Here is a 14,199-nt window from a genome sequence, read left to right as displayed (position 1 = left end):
GGCATACACGCAGAACCCCGCCTTTTCCGAGTCCCATTGGTTGCTTTAACTATCAATCATATCCGTCGCTGGGGCTTGACTGGTGGAGACCGTCATAAGGAAGCGGCCGGAGCCGCCAATGGCGGGAGAGCTGCTGACACCGAAGCCCTGCCCCCCCCCTTACGTCACTCCGCACCGCGCGTGACATAACCGTTAGGCAGAAAGGCGTACCGCGCGCCAGCTCTGACGTCAGCGCCACCGCCCCCGCCCCCTCCCTCTCCCCTGGCGTGGCAGCCGGCTGGTGCTGATTGGGCAGCCTGGACGCCCATCAAGCCGTCGCCCGGCTTCCACCCCCCCGGAGGGGGAAGTGGGCGGGGCGGCTGGAGCGAGTCCGAGCGCTCGAGCGAATGGAGCCGCAGTTTGTGGTCGCCATTAGCGTGGGGTAAGGAGGAGGGAAAGGGATCAGTGAAAATCCGAGTGAGGAAATCGGACGGGCGTCTGGGTTCGTTTATAAAGCTCCCAACATCTTGAAGGGAGGAGGAGGAGGAGAGAAAAAAAAAGCTTAATTGTTCAATCATTCGACGAGGTCTTTCCGATCCCCCCCCCCCCCCCCCCCCTTCCCTCCCATCCCTGTCTCCGGGTGTTTTCCCTCCCCCGGCCCCAGAGTGTCTGAGGAGCCGGGGCCATTCCAAAGGGAGGGTATCAGGGGGTGTGGTGGTGGTGCTGCTGCTGCTGGTGGTGGTGGGTCGTCATGTCGGAAGGGGAGAAAGCGGCGACAGCGGCGGCGGTGGCCGCAGTGGCGGACAAGGCGGCCGAGGCCATGAACGCGCCCGCCGAGGTGGATGACGAGGAGGAGGATGAGAGCGAGGACGAGAGCGAGATCCTGGAGGAGAGTCCGTGTGGTCGCTGGCAGAAGCGGAGGGAGGAGGTGAGCTCTTAATGAAAAGACGAGCGGAGCGGCGGGGTGACCTGCTGAAGGCAATTCATCCCCCCCCCCCCAGCAACCCACTCCCCCCGCCCCCCCAGCAACCCACTCCCCCCGCCCCCCCAGCAACCCACTCCCCCCGCCCCCCCAGCAACCCACTCCCCCCCCCCACCCCAGCAACCCACTCCCCCCGCCCCCCCAGCAACCCACTCACCCCGCCCCCCCAGCAACCCACTCCCCCCGCCCCCCCAGCAACCCACTCCCCCCGCCCCCCCAGCAACCCACTCCCCCCCCCACCCCAGCAACCCACTCCCCCCCCCCCCCACCCCAGCAACCCACTCCCCCCCCCCCCCACCCCAGCAACCCACTCCCCCCCGCCCCCCCCAGCAACCCACTCCCCCCGCCCCCCCAGCAACCCACTCCCCCCGCCCCCCCAGCAACCCACTCCCCCCGCCCCCCCCAGCAACCCACTCCCCCCCCCCACCCCAGCAACCCACTCCCCCCGCCCCCCCAGCAACCCACTCCCCTCTAACTGCAGCATTTTAAACCCCCCAGCTTCCCTTTTTTTTGGGAGGGGGTGGTGGATGGGTAAAAGCTTAAATCTGAAACAAGCTTGTCCAGACTTCTCTGTGTGTGTGTTTTTTTGTATTTTCTTTGTAAATCAATAACATGAAAATGGAACAAGTTGATGATGTAAAACAGACTCCCTTGTCTATGGCGAAAAGAAGGACTGGTTTATGTCTGGGCAGTGGAGACTCTTGATCAGATAAGTAATGCAGCTTGCAAAATAGCAGAATGGATCTGTGAATGCTTCTACTTCTGCTTCCCTCCCTACCCATTTAACTCCTGTGTTAAGAAAACGCTGAGCCTCCAGTGATATGTCATTTGCACTCTCATCAGCCCATGGAAGTTAGGATTCTGTTTGTCATACTGTTTTGTGTTTTTTTTTTTGGAGGTTGCAGCTGTATTCTTTTAAGTCAAGTTTTCTCTGGAAGAAAATATCCAGCCACTTGCATATTAGTCTGCTAAGGTTTGTAATATAGGAGTCTAGTATTTTTATTCCATCGAATATGCAATCCATACTGTTCGGAAAGGGGGCAGTGTTATTGGGCTTGGACTTTGTTGACAGCAGATACCTTGGATAGAGACAGGTGCTAAGCCATTGTGATTGAAACTTGTATGTCATATAGGCTGCTTCTAAGCACAATGATGGCAAGTTTTATTTCACTGCTTACTATCGGAAATCAATTGTCCAGTAGTCATCAAAATTCAGTTGTCATTCCCATTCAAAACTGGACACATTTTGCAGGTGTGATCTTGTGCTATTCCATACTTGGAAATACCATGCTGCAGAATGAATGACCTCATTTTATATTTTCCCTCCTCAATAGAAGGGTTATGACTTTTTCCATATACATGAATTTAAATTCACCTGTAGTCTCTCAGCCATGAGCTCCTCTCTGAGTTAGCTTTACTTAAGCTGTGTTTTTGAGCTGAACTTCTGCCCCCAGAGGGTCTTCATCCCAAAAACCATCTCCTTCCATGTCATGTCATTTCTCATGTCACCTGCTTCAGCTGATCTGTTGAAACCCTTATTCGTGCTTTGTCACCTTCAATCTTGGCTATAGTATTCCAATGCTTTTGTACCCAGTTTCTCATTCATCACCCTGTCCTTGCTGACCTGCAGTGGCTTCTGTTCCTCTAATTTAGGATTCCTCTCCCTGTGTTTTTATTCTTTCATAGTCTCATTCCTTCCTACATCTGACTTCTTCCCCTTCAACCTCATCTCAGCCTAAGAACATTCGATCCCCATATCAATGCCAAGCCGAACTTGATATTGGGAGAGGTTACTAAAAACTTAACCAAAAAAATAGGTTTTAAAGAGTATGTTAGAGAAGGAGAAAGACCTAAAGTTGTTTATGGTGAAAATTCCAGAGGAAAGTGCCTAGATAGCTGAGGACATGGCTGCCAGTGGTAGAGGGAAGTAAGTGGGGGTGCACAGGAGTCCAGAATTGATGTAATGCAGAGTTCTTGTGGGGTTGTAGGGCTGGACGATGGTATAGGAGGTGGGTAGGCTATGAAGGGATTTGTAGATGAGAAAAAGAATGTTAAATTGATGTTGCAAAACTGGGACCTATTAAGTCAGAACAAGGTGATAGATGAGCACAGCTTGGAATAGTTTAGGTTATTGGCAGTAGAGTTTTTGTTTCAGAGGAAGTTTATGGTGACAGTGGGAAGTCAGCTGTGAGAACTGTGGGAAAGTTGAATCTGGGGGTGATGAAGACATGGATGGTAGTTTTGGCAGTGGCTGGATTAAGGCAAGAACAGAGGCAAGTGATGTTTCAGATCTAAAAGATGGTCCTTGATGGTGGGGTTATGGGGTTGGAAACTCAGTGGTCAAATGCTGAGGTTCCCAACAGTCAGCTTCAAACTGACAGGGAAGGGACATGAAATTGGTGGCATGGATGTGGAGTTTATAGGATGGGTAAATTATGTCTTCATTCTTCCCATTGCTTAACTGGAGGAAATCATAGTTCATTCAGATTTGGATGTTATACAAGCAAGTTGACAATACTAAGACAATGGAGCAGTCTTGAGGTGTTGGAGAGGTTGAGCCGGATGTTATCAGCATACATGTATAATTTGAGTCCTCTCTTCGGATGATGCCATTGAGATGAAACTTGTAGATGACGACAAGGAAGGGGCCAAGACTGGATCCATAAGTGACTGCATTGTGAATGGTTTGTGTGGTGGGAATAGAAGCCATTGATGGAGAAGCTCTGGTTATGTTTGGTTGGGTAACAGTGGATATGGGGTTTCCCGCTGGACAGTGGGGGAGCAGCATTTCAGGAGATTAGTCTGGTTGACAGTGTCAAAGGCTGTGGGGAGATACATAGAAAATGTAATTTGTGACTTTTATTAGTGCTGTGGCAGGGTCAGAAAATACAGAGGTATAAAATTAATCGGTGAGCATCGGTGGAGTTGTGGGGGACAGTCACAAATTTGAGGGGTAAGAAATATGTCCAAGAATCCTGGAAGAGAAGGTAGTTTGCAAGGCCAGGAGGTTTGAGTATCGTTTTCTTTTGAAGAAGGGATGATTAAAAAATAGAATTGAAAGAGTGATAGCACCTGAGGAGAAGGAACCATTTATAATGTAAGCTAATATTAGGGCCATGAAAGGAAATTGAACGGTCACCAATTTAGTGGGAAGAGGGTCAAGAGAGCAGAAAATTGACAAATTGGACAGGATTAACCATAAAGCACCTTGGAGTATCACTTCTCTTTAATATGATTACAAGCTGAGGGGAATGACTGTGGTAGAAATCAATTTTTCATTTCCTTTCTCCCTGTCCTTTGTTTTACAACATAATGCTTACTGTGAAATGAAGGCGCAAACAGCACTAATGGAATTAGCTAGGGAGAAGTTACAATTTGTTTTCCTTCCTATTGTTTATGACGGAGCTAAGAATTGATTGCCATGCACATCAGTGTTTTCCAGCTTTTTCTTCAGAGCTGTGGAAGTCAAGCCAGGACAGGATCTGTCTGACTATCAGGTGGATGAATAATGTGATCTTCCTGCAATTGAATAATTTGCCTCCTCTCACTGACTTTCACATATGAACCCATAGACTTGGGCAGGATGACGGAGGGTGCCAGGCAACCTAGATAAGTAACTTAGCTTTCAAAACGAGAAGTGTTTATTTTGTCTTTGCTTATAAAGTAGAGAGTTGACAGGTTTATTTTTGTAGCTTGTGTGCAACATGCTGCCAGTGCTTTGTCACCCTTAATGCTGGACAGATCTAGTGTTGTTGACTGACCAGTGGCATGGCACTAGGGAGCTTGTATTTGAAATGAGATCAATAATCTTTAGCAAATTGGCTTGTTCACTTAAGGTGTAACATAAAGCATTCTTGCAAAAGTTGCACTTCTATGGTGAAATCTTGTAACTTGCATCATTCATGAAGGTACAGCTAATTTCTGACTTGAAGGAGAATGTGAGTTGAGGGATATTTTTTAATCCAAGGTGCATCACCATTTTTGTTTTAGTAGCAGGAAAATGCACTTTTTTGTTTAAAAAAAAAAACTTTTATTGCCTCCAGAGAGGTACACCAAACCAGATCTCCTTCCTAGCGAGGTCACTTTGTTGACCTCACAGGTAAAGAGATTTTGAAATGGTTTTGTCAAAAATCTGGGTCATAAATTTTGCTCATCCAGAGAGGAGATTGGGTGCTGTGAGACCCAGGGAAACCATGCTACCAATTTACCATCTTCAAGTTTTTAAATGGGTTGAAAGAAAGCATGACGATCAATACCTCTTTTATTCATTTAACTGAAATATAACTGGGTAAAATCCAGCTGCTGTACAGCCTATATTTGGCTCATGCAGAAGTACGTAACTAACAACTTGTATTTAAATAGTGCCTGAATTGTGTCATTTAAATGCCCTAAGCCTGGGCGATGGTAGAGACTTCTAATACAAGACACTTAGGATTTTAGAACAGGAAATGTGAAATATTTACATGATAATGGTTGTTAATTTGCAAAGTGAAAAACAGTTTACGTGTAATTGACAGAAAATTCTTGCTGAATATCTGGGAATTTATGAACATGGCATGACAGATATAAGGATGAGTCTCAAGGGCAGATAATTAAGATGGAACCAATTTTAATTGCCAAAATGCTGTATGTGTTGGGCAGCAAAACAGTCGTATGTGTTGGAGTTCAGAGGACAGCAAAGTGTTGCAGGTTTCCTCACTTGGTTAAGTCATCTCTGCTGGGGTACAAAGTTCTTGGTGTAAATTTTCTCCCCTATACTCCTGACTCATGTTGAGGTATTCTGACAGTGTACCAGCAGCTTGCTCATCCTTCGTGCCTATATCTGCACTGAATGTAGATGGACTATTTTCTCTGGGTGGGTGGGTGATTTTGAGGGTGGGGGGAGTGCAGTTTGTCATCACAGGCAACCTTGATCTTGTGCTCACTGTATCTCTGCATTTGTGCACTTCCCAGTAGGTGTCATCCATTACATTGAGAACCTGGGCTAATTTTTCATTTTCCTTTATAGCTTAGGGACCATGGATAACTATTGTACTAATTGTTCCAGCTAAGCTCACCAAATGCCCAGTTCAGTAGAAAACTAGAAATGAACCTGGCTGTGTGGCTTTGTGCTACACTACCGTTTATAGAAAGGGATTTGGGCTGTAAATAAGGTGAAAGGAACGCTTTCATTTTCCTGACTTAATCCAAACTGTTATCATGTACTGAATGCACTAATTCACCATCTCTGAATTCATTGCTATGCAATTTTTTGCTGAACTTGAATTGCCAATTTCAATCTTTGATTTTGGTGTTTCTATCTTATTTTAAAAGAAATCGAAGACATTCATATGGTTGTGTGCTGGTGCAACCTGTCCCTTTATTGTGAGAGAAAGGTGAACATCATCAATAGATGTTAGACTTTAGTGCAGAGGCGTGCTTCACCAGTGGAACTATTTTGCTTTGCCTCAAACTTCAGGCAGCTGATGTTCAGAGACAGAATAAACAATGTTAAAAATTGAATCAGACTTTCTCTAATACCACCAGGAATATTAGACTATCTCAATGAACACTTAATGTGGTGACATTGTAAGCTTAAAGTTTTAAAATTTGAGTTGTTGTAAAGTGAATACGATTAGCATTCAAACTAATCCCTTGGTTTCAGATGATTCACTTTGAGAGTGAAATATTATCTTTTAGATAAAGTTAGTTTCCTTGAATGGTTTCAAAATAACTCTGGCAGTTTTGACATTCTCTGTAACCATCTGATTTGTTTGAGAGATGCAATATTAAATGGAATTTACATTGTATATTTAATGTTTATCTAAGCTGTAGAAAATGCTCAGTTTTCTTTGCAAAGATTTTTGTTGAGCACAATGCAGGTTGTCTTTATCAAGCTACGTGTCCAAAAGTAACCACTTCCTTCTACTGCCTAATCTCAGTGGAAATCTGAGCAGTCAGTGCTTAAGAATGCCATGATAAAAGCAAAATACTGTGGATGCTGGAAATCTGAAACAGAAACAAAAATACCTGGAAAAACTCAGCAGGTCTGACAGCATCTGCGGAGAGGAATACAGTTGATGTTTCGAGTCCGTATGACTCTTCATCAGAACTAAGGAAATAGAGAAATGAGGTGAAATATAAGCTGGTAGAAGGGGGTGGGACAGGTAGAACTGGATAGAGGGCCAGTGACAGGTGAAGGCAAAGAAGAGATGTCATTGACAAAAGGACAAAGGGGTGTTGACGGTGGTGATATTATCTAAGGAATGTGCTAACGGGGACATTAAGGGTAGCAAGCAGGACAAGCTAGTGGCAGATGGCCCTAATGGGGTGGGGTGGGGGGAAGGGATCGAAATGGGTTAAAAGGTGGAGATAAAACGATAGATCGAAATAAATTTTAAAATAGGTGGGATAAGAAAAATATATTTTAAAAATTATAAATTATTGGAAAAAGGGGGTGGGGATGGAGGCGAGAGTTCATGATCTGAAATTGTTGAACTCAATATTAAGTCCGGAAGACTGTAAAGTGCCTAGTCGGAAGATGAGATGCTGCTCCTCCAGTTTGCATTGAGCTTCACTGGAACATTGCAGCAGGCCAAGGACGGACATGTGGGCGTGAGAGCAGGGTGGTGTGTTGAAATGGCAAGAGACAGGGAGGTCTGGGTCATGCTTGAAGACAGACCGAAGGTGTTAAGAATGCCATTGTAGTTTGAGATTTGGTAAACCGTGTGTGTTGACAGATCAGTGTCTTTAAGCAAATGTCAGTTTGAAATAATGTTTCATTAGGTTTACTTAAAGTTTCTACCTCTTTCCCCTGTTTATATAGAGACTTGTGCAAGAAGTGAAGTTACCTTACTTTGAAAAAGCCTGTAGTATTCTAGGCAGCAGAAAAGAGCAACTTCCATTTATAAATACAGGAGATATTCAATACCTTGTAGTATGGACTTCTTGTTCTCTCCTGGGATGTGAGGAACGGTTTCAAAATGAAATCGCATGCATCGCACGCCAAGGTTTTGCATTCCTTTTTGGAATTTGGTTGACTAGTGTGGTTATAAAACACTTTTCTAATTCACTTGCCTGAATGTATCCTTTATTCAACTTTGCCCAGCTCAAAAAATGCCTTGATCTCCATTTTGTGGAATTGTTTCTTGCATCAATTTTAATGCATTAAATCCAACTTATTTTTTATATGGTTAGCATTCTTGGCTTATTCCTATTATGTTTTATTTGCACATAACTAAAGCTTCATACATGATATGCAAAAACGTAACTGTGCCCATTATAGTCCTGCAACTAAGTTTTTTAGTGTTACATTGCTGCACAGGGTTCATGAAATTGTTTGGCCGAATGTATTTTATCCTTAATTTATCTTAGAAGTGGTTAGTTATATTTTTATTCAAAGTTTGTACATTCTTTTCAGTGTAGAATGATGGCTTTGGTAATTTCTATACTGCAAATTGATGCAGAGTGGATAATTGTCTTACCACAATTAGAATTGAGGAGAGGTTGACATCTTGCTAATTTTCTTTTCATTCTTTCACGGGATGTGGTCATCACTGGCTGGGCCAACATTTTTATTGCCCATCCCTAATTGCCCTTGAGAATGTATTGTCCAGAATTTTGTGGGCACTTTGTCTTCCTGAATCCCCCTCCCTCTCCCCTCATTTGGGAGGATACATATGTACTTTTAACCTTGTTACCATGACTGTTACCTTGTGCTACTGTAAGAGCTGTAAAATGTCGTAGGACAGGAGGACTTGTAATCTTTTTAATTTAAAAATACAATTATCTAGATGTGGTAAAGATTGAAGCAGATTCCCCAGGTATTGTGTATTTTAATTCCTCCATTGTTGTTAGATGTGCCTTCAACTACTTGTGTCCTAAGCTCTGGAATTCCTCCCATAAACCTTTTCACCTCTCTACCTCCCTCTTCTCCTTTAACATTTATCTTTTTGACCAAGCTTCAAGATCTCTTTTTATGGCTTGCTGACATATTTGGTTTCATAATGCTCCTGTGAAACAATTTGAGACTTTTTATTTTAAAGGTGCTTTGTATAATTTATTCTATCTCTTTATCACTCTCTGCTGAGATTTGCATGTATACAATATAGTATACATAATATAGTATGTCCTGAAATAATATCCCTGATATTAAAGTGCAGCCTTAGAATTGCTCTTTAGTATATTTTACACTTATACTTGTGTTTTATTTAGTTTAATCATTACAGTTCTGTGCTGATAATTTCCAGTGGGTTTCACATTGATTAATGATGGTATTCTTGGTACAGAATATGTGACTCCTTCATTGCTTTAACTTTATCCTGAAGTACTGTGCAGAGATTGAATGCAGCAGGATTCTCTACTGTTTTCACCCCTCTGGGGCCTCATTTTGTACCCAGCTTAGATTAATGAGATGAAAGTCTTTTTGACCAGCTGCAAGGCTCATCCGTAAAATTAGTCTGATAAATTCATAGTGAGGACAGCTGCACCACATAAAGTGGCCATAACTGGCTGAAAGTGAATATCTTCATTCTGAAAGGTGATATGGATAGCAGTTGTTTAAAAATTTATATTTAAAAATTACATTGGTGTGGTAAAATTCAGCTTTAACAATGTATCAGTACTCTTATTAAAAATGGACAAAACAAATCAAGATGAAAATGTTGATTTGTGCTGAAGTGTGGTTTTATAGAGGCTGGAAACCCTTCCATAGCTTGTCCAACAACATATTCTTCCTTTGATAACCTAGACAGAGTGACTGTAGGTGATTCAGCTACAGGAGTGTCATAGCCAAGCCCCTGCATGACCTTCATGCAGCACTACTGTGGTTAGGAACAAGTTTGCTATTGTAGCCTCCCACCACCCTGTTCTTCCACGTCCCACTCCCCCAAACACGTGGTTGAGTAATCTGCCAATGTGCAATAAGTTTAAAAAGCATTGTTTTGGGGACAGCATGGTTAAAGTATTTTGCTACACATTACAAAGTGAGCTTGGCTGTGGTTCTTGCTGTATAAATAGAGGTACAGGACAGAAGCTGAATAGTTTTGTCTGAAGGTGCAGTGAAAAATCAAATGATTATAACATAACCTCTTATTTTTAGGGCTGTTTGATTGTGTAAATTCAGTGGAATAACATTGTGTAAAGTAACTTGTTAAAATTTGCTGGTTTTGAAATCTTCATAAAGGTACAAAGTTTTCAAAATTGCACTAAGGTCAGTAATATTTTAAAAGGAGGAATCCAGAAGGCACTGCTGTGATTCATTTATTGCTGTGAGAGTTCAGATTAATTCATTGCTTAGTGGGTTTCCAGGGAGTGGTTGTGGTAAATGGGTCACTAGGTTAGAATGAAATAATGCTACAAAGGGATCTCTACACATGACTTGGTGGGAGGATTTCATTCAACAGTGATAAAAATTGCTGGGAGCTGTGCATGTCATGTGTTTGGTATTTCCTTTTGTAGCTGCTGATAATGGAGGATGTGCACATAAGACTTCTAGATAACTGACAACTAGAAACCAAAAAGGGAGAGAACAATAACTGAGGCACAAAAACATGGGGATTGTTGGAAATCTGGCACACAAGCAGCAAATGACAGCAATGCATGTTTCAGGTGGAGATGCTTCATTTAAAATTGTTGGATGGGTAGCAATGACCCATATAGGACTCACCAAGACACACGAGTGGGTGGGTTAAGGAGATAAAGGTAGAATGTAGATAAGCTAATTTTACAAAATAACAACATGCATGTCTTACTAAAAAGCAACTAGAACTTACAATGGTGAAAAGGAAGGAGCGCTTGGTTTCTTGTGCAAAGGGTGTCAGTCAGATGTTAAAGCCATTAAAAAATCACAAGGTGATTAAAAAGGCTACAAAATGGAATGAATGCAGTAGAAGGGGAAATCAAGCAGGGGGCTGACATTTGAAGTTGCTGAAAGCAATCAGTTAACAATTTCTATCCCAGTGCATTGAGACTGATTTGTGGCAAGTACTTAATAGGCCAAAAGATGAAACTTGTTATTTCTGTTGCAGGGTGAGAGAGAAAAAGGAAACATTTTTTTAGAAGGTTTTGATGGGTTGATTTTCTTTGCAGAGTTCAAAACACCACTCTAATGGCATTGAAACTGCATTGTATGCAATACATATGTAATTAAAAAGCTTTTAGGTGCTGGTGGGTACCTTTTTGTGTTGAATGAGTAAGTAATGGCTGGATGCTTTTAAACTGGAGGTAGCATCTTTAAACCACGGATGAACAATTTTAGCATTTCAAAGAATGAGATGTGATCACATGAAACCTATAAAATTCTCCAGGGGCTTGACAGGGTAGATGATACCAGGCAGCCAAGAACCAGAGGTCACAGCCTCCAAATGAAGTGTCGGCAATTTAGGACTGAGATTAAGAGAAATTTTGTCACCGAGAGTTTTGAATCTTTGGCACGCTCAACCCCAGAGGACTGTCTGCTCCATGGTCGGATATATTCAGAAAGACAGAGGTTTTGGGGCCATAAGGAACTAAGTGATATAGAGATAAGGCGGGAAAGTGTAGTTAAGGTAGACGATCAACTTGGGTTTTATGGGATTATAGAACAGGCCCTCAGGAGCAAATGGCCTACTCCTGTTTCTTATGATCTGTTGTGCAACTATCTTGAATTGTTAGCTGTTAGGCTTTGCTTCAAGCAAGGGGGCGAAAGGTTATCGGAGATAGGCAGGAATGTGGAGTTGAGCTTAAAATCACATCGGTCATGATCTTATTGAATGGCGGAGCAGGCTGAAAGGGCTGAGTGGCCTACTCCTCATTCGTATGTTCAAAACATATTTTTATGTTTGAACACTCTGGTAGAAAGGAGAAAACCCATCGCAAGAAGCAGCTCTGATTGTTAATATTCCAAGGCCCATGAACATATACCAGAACAATAATGCGGAATATGCAAGGTCAGTACATTTTTTTAATATAATTCAGTGCATGCAATGCACTGTTTGAGAGTGTGGTGGAGGCAGATTCAGTTGTGGCTTTCAAAAGAAAATTGAATGTGAAGAGGAAAAATTGGTAGGACAAGGGAAAAAGTTGGGGGAGTGGCACTAGGTGAATTGCTCCTGCAGAGAGCAGGCACAGACATGACAGGCTGAATAGCAGCCTCCTGTGCTGTAACCATTCTGATTCTAAGACATTAGTAACTCCCCTAAAATTTCAGCTGAGTTGGAGATTATACACTAAGATAAAAGCAAAATACTGTGGATGCTGGAAATCTGAAACAAAAATAGCTAGAAAAACTCAGCAGGTCTGACAGCATCTGCAGAGAGGAATACAGTTAACATTTCAAATCCATATGATTCTTTATCAGAACTGAGGAAATATAGAAATGAGGTGAAATATAAGCTGGTTGAAGGGGGTGGGACAGGTAGAGCTGGATAGAGGGCCAGTGATAGGTGGAGGCAAAGAAGAGATTGCCAAAGATGTCATAGACAAAAGGACAAAGGGGTGTTGATGGTGGTGATATTAACTAAGGAATGTGATAATGGAGACATTAAGGGTGGAAAGCAGGATAAGTAAGTGACGAGCCCTAGTGGGGTGGGGTGGGGGGAAGGGATCGAAATAGGCTAAAAGTTAGAGATAAAACAATGGATGGAAATACATTTAAAAATGATGCTGTACTGCAAGTGCTGGGAGTTTTGCCATTGGTTCATGTGTCAGCACTGCTCTGCACATGGTCTCAGAACAATGGCAGAAGTTTTAATGTATTATGGCTTGCTTTCAATAGAGGAGCTATGTGTTTGATTAAAAATGCCATTTTGGATGCATAGTATAGGCATTCAGATAACATCCCTGGTGTAGATTTTACAACTGATTTGGAGTTGATACAAATAGAGTAGATCTTCCCCTTTTTTCTTGCTGTTGAAGATTTGCTTACCCCTCCCCCCCTACTTTGTAAGAATTAATTTATGATTTGGAAAATGTATTGTCTGTTGAAGTTCCTTCATACGTGGTTTGGTTCTACATTGGGCAATGCACTTACAAATTGAGCCACGTGTGAATGAGACCTGTACTTATTCGTTAATGCAAAATCTATTGTTGTTTAAGGGTTCCCTTTTCCGCTGCTGTAATTCAGACATTCAGTTTTGAATCTATGGTAGACACCAATTTCTCAGTGATTTCTACCTCCTAATCACTACCTCCTTTCCAAGGTTACCTTACTGTATCATCCCTCTATTTAGGAACTGTTCCACTTCAGATTGATGAAATCGCCTCTCAAGAATCTCTAGCTTTGCTCAAAACAGGGGTATTGTTATTTTTCCCTGGCAGATTAAGTGATCGAAGATGAATTTTTCTGCTTGAAGGGGTGTGATTTTCTACATGGTGGGGGTGTGGGGACATTTCTGAATGAAGTAAATTACGCACTACATGTAGGATAGCGAGCTGCAGAATGTGAATGAGGCTTGGTATGAAAACTTTGCTAATGTAAGTAGAAAGCTCTGACCTTGTTCTATGCAGTGGAAAGTAGTTTAAGTGATACATGTGTCAGACATTTAACAGTGCTTGAGATGTTCCAGATCAGCCGTATATGGTTAGGTACTATGTTTGAAATGCGATATTTCTGTTTTGTTTCAAAGACCAGAGGATTGCTAAATTGGATTGTGGTGGAAAGTTTTCAAATTTAACTAAAATATTGACCTGCCTTGAATGTAGAAAGAGGATCATTGAAAGCTGATGCATCAGGATATCCCTTCATATTCCATAATTTATAATGCTAACTTTTAACCTGGCATGCAAACAAAATATAATTGACTACACTAGGGACAAGAAAAGAGATGCCGGATGATTTTCAGCATATTGAGTTTCTAGGATTATGCAAATTTTAATAACCCCTGTTTTGTTTTATTCATCGCTGGTAAGATTGGCATTTATTGCTCATTCCTAGTGATAGTGGAACACCTTGAATGTCATGTAGTTGATCCCACAAATCTCTTGGGTAGGAAATTTTGTGATTTGACCCAGTGACTATGAAGTAATGACTATATTTGCTGTGGCGTAGGTGGTTGTGAGATTTGGAGGGGACTTGTGGTTGTGATGGCATTTCTCAGAACCTGCTGCTCTTGTCCTTCTAAAACAATGGTAGAGAGTTGCTGCTGAAGGGGCTATGGCGAGTTGTTGCGTTGCATTGCATCTCCTTGGTAGAATACACTGGCTGCAATAAGGAGGTAGAGGAAGGAATGGATTTTTGGGTTAGTGGATGCAATGCAGATTAAATGGACTGTTTTGTCCTG

The 14,199-nt window shown here is 42.3% G+C and overlaps 1 protein-coding gene across 1 annotated transcript in view; it reads left to right on the top strand.

Annotated features, from left to right (window-relative positions):
* The first annotated feature begins 351 nt into the window (after positions 1–351).
* nrbp1 (nuclear receptor binding protein 1) overlaps positions 352–14,199 on the top strand; it is a 94,173-nt gene continuing 80,325 nt past the window's right edge. Inside the window, exon 1 of the mRNA XM_041182800.1 lies at positions 352–907. Within this exon, the coding sequence (XP_041038734.1) occupies positions 731–907 (177 nt within the window). The 5' untranslated portion in view covers positions 352–730. The remainder of the gene's footprint in view (positions 908–14,199) is intronic.

The sequence above is a fragment of the Carcharodon carcharias genome, chromosome 2 (genome assembly GCF_017639515.1).
Source record: "Carcharodon carcharias isolate sCarCar2 chromosome 2, sCarCar2.pri, whole genome shotgun sequence".
Taxonomy (NCBI): Eukaryota; Metazoa; Chordata; class Chondrichthyes; order Lamniformes; family Lamnidae; genus Carcharodon; species Carcharodon carcharias.
This window is presented reverse-complemented; position numbering and strand designations above follow the sequence as displayed.